The 12,308-nt window shown below is 37.0% G+C and overlaps 2 protein-coding genes across 3 annotated transcripts in view; both read right to left on the bottom strand.

The window, feature by feature from the left end:
* The window catches only part of cgnl1 (cingulin-like 1), a 28,219-nt gene extending 26,491 nt beyond the window's left edge, over positions 1–1,728 (bottom strand). Inside the window, exon 1 of the mRNA XM_079374812.1 lies at positions 1,579–1,728. The gene's annotated coding sequence lies outside the window, so the exon portion shown is untranslated. The remainder of the gene's footprint in view (positions 1–1,578) is intronic.
* Positions 1,729–6,412: 4,684 nt separating this feature from the next.
* The window catches only part of LOC306884238 (transcription factor 12-like), a 113,678-nt gene continuing 107,782 nt past the window's right edge, over positions 6,413–12,308 (bottom strand). For both annotated transcript variants that reach the window (XM_079439960.1, XM_079439961.1), the window contains 4 exons: positions 12,116–12,281; positions 11,698–11,930; positions 10,104–10,254; positions 6,413–9,089 (listed from right to left, as the gene is read on the bottom strand). In XM_079439960.1, coding sequence (XP_079296086.1) covers positions 10,112–10,254; positions 11,698–11,930; positions 12,116–12,281 — 542 coding nt within the window. In that variant the 3' untranslated portion in view covers positions 6,413–9,089; positions 10,104–10,111. The remainder of the gene's footprint in view (positions 9,090–10,103; positions 10,255–11,697; positions 11,931–12,115; positions 12,282–12,308) is intronic.

The raw sequence follows: 12,308 nt of genomic DNA, 5'->3' as shown, positions 1-12,308 counted from the left end.
CACTCATACTATGTTCGACAGTGCAATCACGTCTAAAGAATTTCAGTGACATACGCAATGAGCAACAGTATTGTGCCTCAGGAATGGCAAAACACAAAGCTGCAAAAATATCGCCCCAATACAGGCATCACACCAGGCAACAGGCTATTATCAGTTTCTTCTGGACCCCACTGATAACATCCTTTCACCTCAAAGACAACAAAAGATTGCATGAGTCATGTTGATGTCTTTGTTGAAACAGCAAATGGTATGACCAAAGCATGCAAAGTGTATGACGATGCATGAAACCTGTGAGATCCCTGAAGGCTTCACAATGAAAAAAACAAAGACGGCATGGGTTCATTTTCAATGGGCAAGTAAAGAATCCGTTCAATGAAGAATGAAGGTGACACTAGAGACTACAGGTTGAAAGCATAAGATTGGAAGACAAAGTCTTGAGAATAAAAAACTACTACAAAAACATTAAACGAACACATTATCATAAACAAACAAGCCAAAAAGTTAAGTTCTTCTCATCGTCCGGCACACTCAAGAGAGCAGAAGAGTCTCAAACTTTCCAGCTCCATAGAGGGGGATGAGAAAGAACAATAAGGGCAAGTTAAAAAGCAGCAAGCCCCCATATCCACAAGGAACAGAGCTCTGCTGCAGAAAAAAGGATATGACACAATAGCCTCTTTCAGCTCCTGTATCACATGTACTATGCGCAGAGGGACTCAATGGTGTTAATGTAGCTCCTTTCCTCTCATTGTGCTCACTGGAAATGTGTAGCTCTGACAGGGAAGCTAACTCAGGCTGGGCCAACTCTTGCAGCAAGGCCTCCACCTGCATTCCTCTTCCAGGGAAACTCAAAACAATGTTTTTCTGGTGAAATTTTGTCAAGTTTAACTCTCGCTACCAACTCCCAAACTTTGGCCCTGATCTAGACCAAAAACATGGCTATAGCTACGGAGCATCAACAACAACAACAACAAAGATCAACAATGAGGTTTATGGATAATCATTCTTTAGATGACAGAGCAAACACCATAACTCTGCCAGGAGGGATAAGCGGAATACTCAGCCACCTAACAATGAAATTTCTTTTGCGTTTACTTATCAGGCAGACAGAATGGATACTGTTTGACCAGATTAATTTCATGTTTTTAATGCAAGTGAATTAATTTACATTTTGTTTTACATTACACTGTAAATCTAATCATATTGAATAACAATGCAAGTATTTATTTTTGGGGTTGCATTTCTATGCATCTAAAACATTCATATGGTTGAGACAAACGTTTTATTAATTTATTTACCCATTTTTTGTTGAATTGCTTTCTGCATACTAATTAATATTTTGCGTAATTAATACCAAACAATCATCCTAACAGATGCTCCAAGCACTGCAGGTGCAGTTTAATATAGTTTGGATAAAATACAAGAACATTACCTGTTTGGCTGCTCATTAATGTTTATAAACTTTAATTTCAATATTTTAATCAACTTTATTTTACACACTACCATGTTGCTCAAATGCCTCTAGAACAGCAAAGATTCACACACTCATACATAAAAACAAAACTCAAAATCAGCACTTACCGCTCTCTGTCGTTTATCCTAAAAAATAAGCGTTTATTTGCTGATCAAGCTCTGTAAACAGCTGTGACACAAAGCGAAAGCCCCATCTCCTCTCAGTTGGTCAAAGTCACTTGTTGCACGTCTTGTTTTGAGACTAGTTTTACTTCACGCACTCGGGTTATTGAAGAGCGCAAAGCCCCGCCCACACCCCCATCACTCACTCCACCCAGCGCCGCAGCCTGATCCACGATCAGATGATCTGCTCCACAGGAGCAGCGCATGTCGCTTCTCACCTGAAACTGGGTGTAGGCCATCCAAGCCCTTGTGCTTCCAGTATCGGTGAAATCAAGGGTTTTCATGTGATAATTAATTATTATAACAGGATAGAGAAAGTATATGGGCCATTTTCATGATGATCAAAAACATTCTATTCGTGCTAAAAATCCTTTTTTTTTTTGCATAGTAACATTTTGTTATGTCAGGGACAATCTTCGGAAGGATGTCCGTCTTTAAGCTAATGGTTTGAATCTGTTTTGTTTCAAACATTTTTTTTAAATAATAATAATAATAATTTACAAATAAAACAAATTGTGGGAAAGTATTTCAAGTTTAGAGAATGTGCTTATTTATTCATCTTTCTTTTTTTTTTTTTTTTTTAAATAGTCTATTCCACATGGTTATGCCACATGGTTTCCACAGCCTATCATTTGTATATTGTTAATGCTGGGTGACAGATTTATTAATTTGTTAATGATTATGGGCTATGATTTCCCCCATCATTCAGCATCATCGTAGAATCATTTTGTTGAGAGTTTGTCTTGGTGCTACAATAAAATAAGTAATAAAACATTTTTTAAAAGTGTTTTTTATTTTATTTTATTAGTAATAATGTCAAGAAAAACACTTAACCTGCATATAGTTACCTAAATTAAGTTTTGCAGTGCTAGAGCGAATTTCGTTATTAAAAAAATACCAAAAATAGATGTCATATAAATTACCTAAGAGCATTATGAATACACAATAACATGTACTGTTGTAGTTTCCCCTATTCTGTTAAACGATGCCCTGACAGCTGTTTAGACTGACAGCGCCATCTAGTGATAGACAACTGACAGCAGATTTACATAATGCAAATAACACTTTAACACACCCTAGTGTATTTACACTGCTAGAAAATATAGGCTAATGACCCCAGAGTAATGTTAATAGAACAATTAAAATCAACCTAAATTACAACTGAATAAAGTAAGCTTCAACAAAACATAAATGATGACAAAACTGTAGCAGAGATGATGACTGTGCTGGTGCAGATGCACTGGCTGATTTCTGTGCAGTTAACATCTCATCAGATCTCATTTGGGAAAAGGATTTTCCCCAAGTGTTTCTAATAGGCTATATCTCCAAATTTATAAAGAAGAAACCCCTCCTTATAATACAAGGAGATAAATGGGTCACCGACTGGAGGAGCACTATGGGGTGGTAACTTCACAAGCAATCATTTTTCATGTTTGTTTTGTTTTAATGTACATAATTTTGGTGTGGGGATAGTTTAGGCACTTAGGCAACTCATCCTCATGTCATTTCTAGACCTTTCAGTAGGCTAAGTTGGTTAGTAAGAACTTAATTATCCTGTAAACTTTGCATTTGTGCTTACAGACCAACCCAAGAACTAAGAGCAAAAAAACGACTTGTGTGTATCTAGTGTAAGTAGGCCTACTGATGACTCCACCCTCTGTCCTGACTCCTGGGTCTGCAGTGTTTTCATTTCTCTGTGTGGGAGGACCATGGAGCTGCACAAAGAACCTCTATTTAAAATCCCTGCAGCATGTTCAGCAGGGAGCGCTGTCTGTCCCCGTTTGGGGATCCGGGTGAGATCCAGTGTTTTCTTCATGCGGCTTCGTACTTTCATTTTAGAGTTTACACACATATAGTGTTATTGTACTGAATCGTATTATACAAAACAACAGCTATATTTCTTCACTTTAAAAATTTAATGCAGCTCAGTTGCACCCATTTTCACTAAAAAAGAAGGAATTAAGACTCACTTTCCTCTATTTTGTCAGTGTTTTGCGGTTGCATGACAAGTTAAAGATTTCTTTAAAAAGCGCGTCTGCTCCACTTCTGCGCTTTGCTGTATTTAAGCGCAAGAACGCGCCTGTGTGAACGGTCCCTAATGTAGACTAAGCTATTTTAATGCAACTTCCACATTTTGGATTTAAAATTGGACTTGAAAATCTTACAAGATAAAGCTTTTTTCTCTCTCTATCAACCAGTGTCAGTTCAACTAATGTGTAGCCATCGGAAAATGTTGAACATCGATCTCAGACTAAATGTTATATAAACGGTGCATTTGTCTGTTCATATCACTTAAAATAGTAAAAATAGATGAATAACATGAAAACAACTACTTTATGCCGAAATACTGTAGGTAACAGTTACAAATAATTAAGTTGCTTGCCTCCAGATAGAAAAAACATACATTTTAGATTAAAATAAGCTTATAATTTAATAGTGCTGTCAAACGATTAATCGCGATTAATCGCATCCAAAATAAAAGTTTTTGCTTACATATGTGTATATACTGTGTATATTTATCATGTATATATAAATACACACACATGCATGTACATATTTTAGAAAAATATGTTGTTTATATATTAAATATATTTATATATAATATAAAATATAAGAATATGAATATATAGATGTATAAATATATACTGTATGTGTGTGTACTTATACATAATAAATATACACAGTACACGTACATATATAATGTAAACAATTTTTTTGTTTTGGATGAGATTATTCACGATTAATGGTTTGACAGCAAATGACAAATATTTTTATTACAGTCAACTGAATCAGTTCAACAGATTAAGCAAAAAAAAAAAAAAGTATGATTTTGAATTGTTGGACTGACACTGAACAGGCCAAAATATCCATTTTAAGGAATGATATCAACATTTAAAGATACTTTTCCTCCAAGATTCATTTTTGTTAAGAACAGTTTCTCAACAGCTTTCACATTAAATACATCACTTAAAAAAGGTAATGGGACACCAAGTGAACAAAATTTGTCTAGTGGTCATGGTTTGGCTGATAAGCAGAACTGTAGCACTGCTAGGTAGGCTATACTGTAATTTAAGCAAGTGTTAGTAATAGTATCGCATTAGCACCTATTTAGAAGAATTCAGTTTAAATATAAAATCTGGTAAATATAAAAGACTGGTACACAGAACCCTAACCGTGGTTATCAAATGTAAACCCAACAACGATTTCACTGAAAGGAAAAGAGTCAGCAGGAACATCGTGATCAAATGCATGTCAGCCTGAGACATCCTTGTTTGCGGTCCAGCAGCAGAAGCCAAGATGCTCCTGTCAGCAAGCCCACCATGACACTCCCTCGCTGGGCTGTCCCAGGCAGCCAGATCCACAGGAAGTCAGCTCGCAAACACGGTGGTCCCATGCTTATAAAACATTGCCCATTTTTCTAGCTGACTGCAAGTAAACACTCCAGGGCACGGTTTTGATAAAGGCAGGAAGGAATATGCACACAGTCGCACAAAAACACACACACAGAGGGAGGAAATGGAACAAAGCCTTCCCACCCAGCCAGCAGAGTTGGAGCGGCCTCCAGATGAGGTGTCGTGTTGGAAGACTGACAGAGTCGAATTGGCCAAGGTCTCTCCAGTATTTAGCAACCTCTTCCCTAGTGCCGTTCCTGTCTAACAGCAAATCTGGGGCCCAACCTGTCAGCGCAGGACAAATCCAATGAGAAAGCGTCTCTCGCACACATGTACAAAGACATAATTTAGGGCAGATGTGTAAGCAAAGGAGATGAGTTCTGGGATTTAGTTTAGTCTTTTAATTGGACAGCCAGGACTGATGTCATTGCGTAAAAAATGTACGGATGAGATGAAAAATGAGAAGTAAACGGAGCGAACTGTTATTAGAGTTTAAGTTAGAGGTTTGCTGGAAGTTGCATTGCGCAGAAAGACTATAAACCATTCTCCACTACTGGGACAAAACAGGTGCTCCCATATTTCATAACTGACACAGAAATGGGAAAAACAAATAATTTAATTAGGAAGCAAAGTCAATTAACACTGGGAATACGTGGGAATATGCACACACCCCTCAATGCTATTTTCCCATGATCATTCACTAGAGACGCAAAGTATGTTTGTCTTTCAATCAAGTTAAAGACAGATGTTGAACTCTTACAATTGAAATCTGAATTACTTTAAAAAGAAAATGTTTTCTCAGGAAAAAAACATTTTTTTTCAAACAATAAAAGCTATACAGACTATTTTATAAAGGCAAAATAATACCCTTTTCCCCACTGTACTGAAAACAGAAAAGGGTTCCATAATGTTTTAGAAAGAAAACTAACTGTAAATATGACAAATGAACAGTGTTTGTGCAGTTGTTTAAATAGACTTAATTGGAAAGTCCACACAAATATGAAAATCCTGTAATCATTTCCTCACCCTCATCACAAAAAAGATAATTTGATGAATTTGTAACAGTTTCGATTTCCTTTAACTTCCATTATATTTTTTGGCCATACAACGGAAGTCAATGGGAAATGTTTGGTTACTAATATTCTTCAAAACATCTTTTATGTTCCACAGAAGAAAGAAAGCCATACAGGTTTATGAGATTTTTTTAAGCTTATTTGTATATGTCCAAAATCTTTTGAAAAGCCCAGCAGACGTAATGCCAAGCTTTGACTCAATAATTCAGATCTGAGTGAAATGAAGTTACATATTTTAATCCATTTTTGCTGTATGAACTTGTAGATGAAAACCAAATGCTGAAAGAATGAAATAAAGGCACATACAATAGAGTTAAAAAAAGATGGCACATTTATTGCTACATAAATGTTATATACATATTGTGTTTTCTGTTACAGAGACAGAAAAAGAAAAGAAAAGAATTCGACTTCTTACTGCTGGTTTTCTGATGTGCATTGACAATACCTTGAATTTTGACATGGGTACAAATCGTTCATCAACCAACAATGCAGACTGGAGACAGAGATGGAGAGCACATCCTCTGGAACATCGAGCTCGTACAATACCCCATACGTACTAGACTGCGAGCTACAATCCTACTTATGTTCTTAAGATGCTATCGATAATCTTTTTTATAATAATGGACAGGTTATGGTAAATAACCGTACATTTATTTGATTTTTTTTACTATCTAATATAGTAAAATAAAGTAAGAAACTTTTTACTCAAAACTTTTGATTTCAAAAATCTAGAAAGAGTAATATTTAGAATTCAAGAAATGTTCTTACAATATTATTGTATAAAAGACTAACTACAGTGAAAAATAAGCCAAATGTTTTTTTATCCTTTTTCATCATTTTTTTTTGTTATGAGGGAAAGCATCAGGGCATACAGCAAAATCTAACATATCCAACAGAGGAAAAACAGAACAGAAAAAAAAAAGGAAAAGGGGAAACAACAGGGAAAACAAAACAACAGACAAAGAGATGACTCATAACCTCGATTAATTTTCAGCCGGCAAAAATACAAGCTCTTGAATACTGAAATGTATAACAAGGCCACAAAGACTAGTGGATTTCACGATCATTTTGTTAAGGAAGGAAACTCTCCACAAAGCAAAGAAAGAGAAAAAACACAGAAGGAAAATAATGCTGATATTCTGAAATCTGTCCTTAAGTTTTGTTCTTCGTATTCGAGATGTGGCAGTCTTGTTTCAATGGTGTGAACGCATGGAAGACAAACAGACATGGCAGAAAAAGAGATCCAAAGCAAGATGGTTTAAAAAAACATTTTTGGTCTTAAAGAAAAACTCATACATTATGAAACGAAAGTGGTGACTGCTGCTCTCTTTAGATTTACAAAGAAAACAAATAACGGCAGAAAAGAAATCCTGATCCAAACTGGCTTCGTTCATCATTTGCACTGTTTGCTGATTTTGATGCTTCACAGCGTTTGAATTCTTAGAGCTTCTCTTTTTTTTCGAACAGACATTGCGCTCACATTCTGCTGATCAAGTATCAAGTACTTCAATGCATGAGGGGAAAGACAAAGCCATTCTAAGTAACTTAGAACATCCTTCTATTTTCACGACAAATATATGCTTTACTATGAAGCCTAGAGAGATGCTTTGTATACAATTACAAATAAACATATAACATGTGGTTACTTTGAGTATTTCTTTTTTTTTTCTCTTTTTTAAAAATTGTTAATGGTTTTAGAAAAACAAAAGAACATAAAACAAAACTTCAATTCAGGCCAGGCGAATGAATGGTCTTCGTTTTAAATCCAACTCTTTTTCCAACAGTGCCATGTCTCGCGGTATAACAGAGATTCCTCAGTACAGATGCCCTCGACATAACCACGGCTCTTCGACCAAATAAAGTAATGTCTGAATACAAACAAACTGAATCGGAAATACGTCTTTCGCTTTACCCTTAACACTATATGGCAAAGGAATCAAAAGGACGAGACTGCGTCCCCTTCCCCGTTTAAGACACTAAGAAATATGAAGGGAATGCTGGGGTTTTGTAACGTTCTGCTTTCCGTATCTGTACGGCTCACTAATGAGTATAAACATGTCAGTTTGTGTTTGACCTTTGACCTTTCAGTAAAGCCAGAGTTTGCCGTTCCACCATCGTCTTCACGACACAGGGAATCCGGTCAAAATGCACAGGCTGATTCTATTTCACCTCACTCATAACTTTCTGTCTGTGACGAGGACTCTGAGCTACATTATCAACATACATAATAAAGAATTAGGTAGTTTTGGTGTCTCATGCTGTTATTTGTGGAATGAATGTATGATAAATATAAATAATATATTATTTCTTTTTTCTTTTCTTTTTAGACACAGGGAGTCATCAGATTCTTTCACGAGGGCACGGAATTTGATCTGAATATATTAATCTGATCGAGTGGATGTCTGAGCGGAGAGGCCCTTCCACCACAGACCGACAGGAGCGAGGCTGCAGACAGCTCACGACTCTGATGTGACGGACAAACTGCAGATCTACTGAAACGCCACCAGCTTCTCATAGCAATGTCAGAACTTTCCCTTTAAACATAGACTTACAGCTCAGTAACATAATAAATAGGAAAACAAACAAACAAACAAAAAAGAAAAGAAAAAGAAAAGAACAAATTGCTGTTACAATGCATTCGTCAATTCAGTTTAGGCACAAGGCAACGTCCACGTACAGGGTGGAGGGGTGGCGACAGTCTCTGATTGTACAGCTGCGGCACACGGCTTGCAGACAGCGATATGTGCTGAGGGGCTTTTATGCTTGATTTTCTTTTTCTCTGGTGGGCAGAAAGTTGCTTATCGATATGGGATGTCTTCACAGGGAGCTGGACACTTGCCAGTTTTCTTCTATCTCAGGATTGCTTAACGGTGGAATTTTGCTTCGAGTGGTCTGTCTTTTCAAATTCGTGTCACAAACTGTGAGTCCTGTCCGCCCGTGGAAAGCAAGGTTACCGACTCTGTCTAACACACGCCATCGGGATCCATTTGATCTGAAAGTGAGGGAAAAATAAGGACATTGCTTATGATCCACTGTACTGACACTCAATTCACTTTCTCATGTATATATACAGTACCGTTCAAAAGTTTGGGCTTAGTAAGATTTTTTTTAAAGAAATTAAGTCAGCAAGGATGTATTAAATTGGCAGTAAAGAGATTTATAATGTAATAAAACATTTATATTTCAAATAGATGCAATACTTTTGAACTGTCCATTTTTTGCGACTCAAATCTGCATATTAGAATCATTTCTGAAGGCTCATGTCACACTGAAGACTGGAGTAATGACGGCATTTGTCATCACAGGAATAAATTGTATTTTAAAATAGAAGTTTTTAAAGTTTACATTTTTAAATTGTAATAATACTACATAATATCACTGTTACTTACTGTATTTTTTTTTTAAATTTAATGCATAAAAGATTCCTTTCTAAAACATTACAAAAATCTTACAGACATCAAACTTTTAAACGATATTGTAACTGTATACAGTTTTGGTTCTTTGCCGCTGTCGCCTCTGGCTTGCTCAGTTGGGGACACTTAATTTCTAGTGATTATCGTCAATTTGATTTCACAGATACTATTTAAACTAAACTGAGATAAACAATGACATTTCTGAATATAATAATGAAATGCCTTTAACTGAAAATTGAGTGTTTAATCTTATCATTATACATTACTGAAACGCTATCCTCCAGTTTGATACTGTTAAGTGCTTTGACACAATCTGTATTGTTAAAAGCGCTATATAAATAAAGGTGACTTGACATCAGGAAAATATAATCTCTTATTATAAAGTCTAGATCAGTCAATGCATTCCAAAACCTAGTTTACGGCATCGGGTGGATTTCCAATGTAAATGTTCCTAAAGGAATGTAAGAAAGGATGCAGCTCACTAGGTTTTGGAGCACAGCTTGTGCCTCAGCAAAGCAAAGAATCTTGCTTGTGGTGTCGCATTTTAACCACCTGCCCGTTTTACATCTCTGTGTGGAGCTGATCGTGCTTACCTGGCTGTTCACAGATGGCCCATGGGGTTGGATGCGTCTGTGAGGCCCGGGTGCACAGGCGGGTGGGCTTGCTGGGGGTCACCTGAAACCCCTGACACCTTTTCCTCCTCCCTCCTCTTAAGGCAGGCTGCTTTGGGGTTTAGGTTCCTCTCTGCACACAAGAGAATTCATATTATCTCACCATGGTGTATAAAGCAATACTGAAAAAAGTAATCATAACACTTTTAGTGCTAGAGCTTAGAGCTTTCATTGCCTTATAAAACCAGCTCTCTGAGTTCTGTTTAATAAGTGATTAATATAAATTATGGCTGTTGCCAAGGGCCCTAGTAAAACATTACTGATAAACCTGAGAGTGGAGATCACATACCGACCTGAGAATCATGTTTCCTGATAGTATTTCAGCTATCATGATGTGTCTATTTAGAATCAGAATTAGTTTTGCCAGATTTGTGAATTAATAACTATTGATCTAATCAGTCAGATGGTTCTGCAACTATTCAATTTGGTACACTGATACAGTTCACTCATGCTTTCTCACACCAAAACAGGATCCTTTACCATATCAGAAAACAAAAAGAGTGCTGGTTGAGGTGGATTTTTTCAATGCACTGCATGGAACATACACTATATTGCTAAAAGTATTGGGTCACCCCCTTCTAATGAACAGGTTTGACTACTTGTCTAACATGACAGTGCCTCTGTGTATAAGGCACGGTTCAAAAAGACATGGAAGAACTTGACTGGTCTGCAGAAAGCCAAGTCCTGATCCCAGCTGAACACCTCTGGTGTGACTTTATATGCAGACCTTGAGCCAAAAACTCATCACCAAACACCAATGACTTGTACATAAGGGTACTGTCATTTTAGACACGTCCAAAACTGTTTCAACAGAGATTGAAATACAATTTTTAAATACATGAACTATGTTTTCATCTTTGTTGCCACAGTTTTGTTAGTGCCTTTTTCTGTTCTAAAGAAGGGGGTGTAACAATACTTTTGCCCATATAGTGTATGTACAAGTCATTGGTGTTTGGTGACGTGTTTTACCTTATTTATATAGAGCCTTATACACAGAGGCACTGTCATGTTAGAATAGAAAAAGGTCCTGTCAAAACTGTTGCTATAAAATTAGAAGCACGCAATTCCCTAGAATATCATTATATGCTTAAACATTAATATTTGGACTCATAGAAATTACTAAAGTAGTCAAACATGTTCATTAGAAGGGGGCGACCCAATACTTTTGGCAATATAGTGTAACTTGTAAATCTCTTTGATCATTTGACAATGATAAAGCTTCTCTTTTTTGCACATGTAGCTTGTGAACCGAAGACAATATATATCCATAATAATATCAAAAAAGAAAAAAAGGTCTGATCAAAGGCAAGAAACCTAACAGGCTGTCGCATAGAATTAATTAAATTTGTTTGATGCTGTTAACACTGTTATCACATTTCTTTATTTGTACATTTCCAAAAAAAAAGATCAGAATGCTTCTGACTGAAAAAGATTAATTGTGATTAAATATTTTATATTTGACTGACAGATCTTATATAAACATGATATAATTGCATTGTGCTGGACAGTGTCTGACCTCTGACTTGCTGTTCGAGGTTGAGAATGACAGCGACGGCCTGGTGAAGAATGAGCAGTTTGGTCTGGGGCTTCTCGCTCTTCAAGTGCAGCTGACACATGCGGCCCAGCTCTTTGAATGCCTCGTTGATGTCCCGGACTCGCAGCCTCTCACGGGCGTTGTTGGCCATCCTCCTCTCGCGCTCACGCTCTGCCTTCTGCTCGGGGTTCAGGTCCTCATCTTCATTGACACTGCTGCAGAACAATTCACAACTGTCAGACAAGACGGAGGGATGAACCTGAATGTGTATGTGCTTGATGTGACATTTCATTTCAAGCATTAAGTAAATAGAAGTGGTGCTCTGTGCTAATATTTCATTCACTGTCTCTGAGGTCAATGTTGAAGTGCTGAAGGACACTTCGATGAGTGGTGGCCTTGCCTTGGTCGAGTGCTTCCCCGATTCTGCTTCATATCCCTTTTTTCACTCTCGTCGTCTGATCTGAGGTCATCAGAGGAGTGGTTATCATGCATGTCGTCTTTTTCTTGATTCTCGAGCTTCAGGTCCAGAGAAGGAGCAATTTGACTGGCCAGAGCACTAGCGATTCCTGTCAAACACGAAAAAGTACACAGTT

This window comes from Barbus barbus, assembly GCF_936440315.1.
Source record: "Barbus barbus genome assembly, chromosome: 2".
NCBI lineage: Eukaryota > Metazoa > Chordata > Actinopteri > Cypriniformes > Cyprinidae > Barbus > Barbus barbus.
This window is presented reverse-complemented; position numbering and strand designations above follow the sequence as displayed.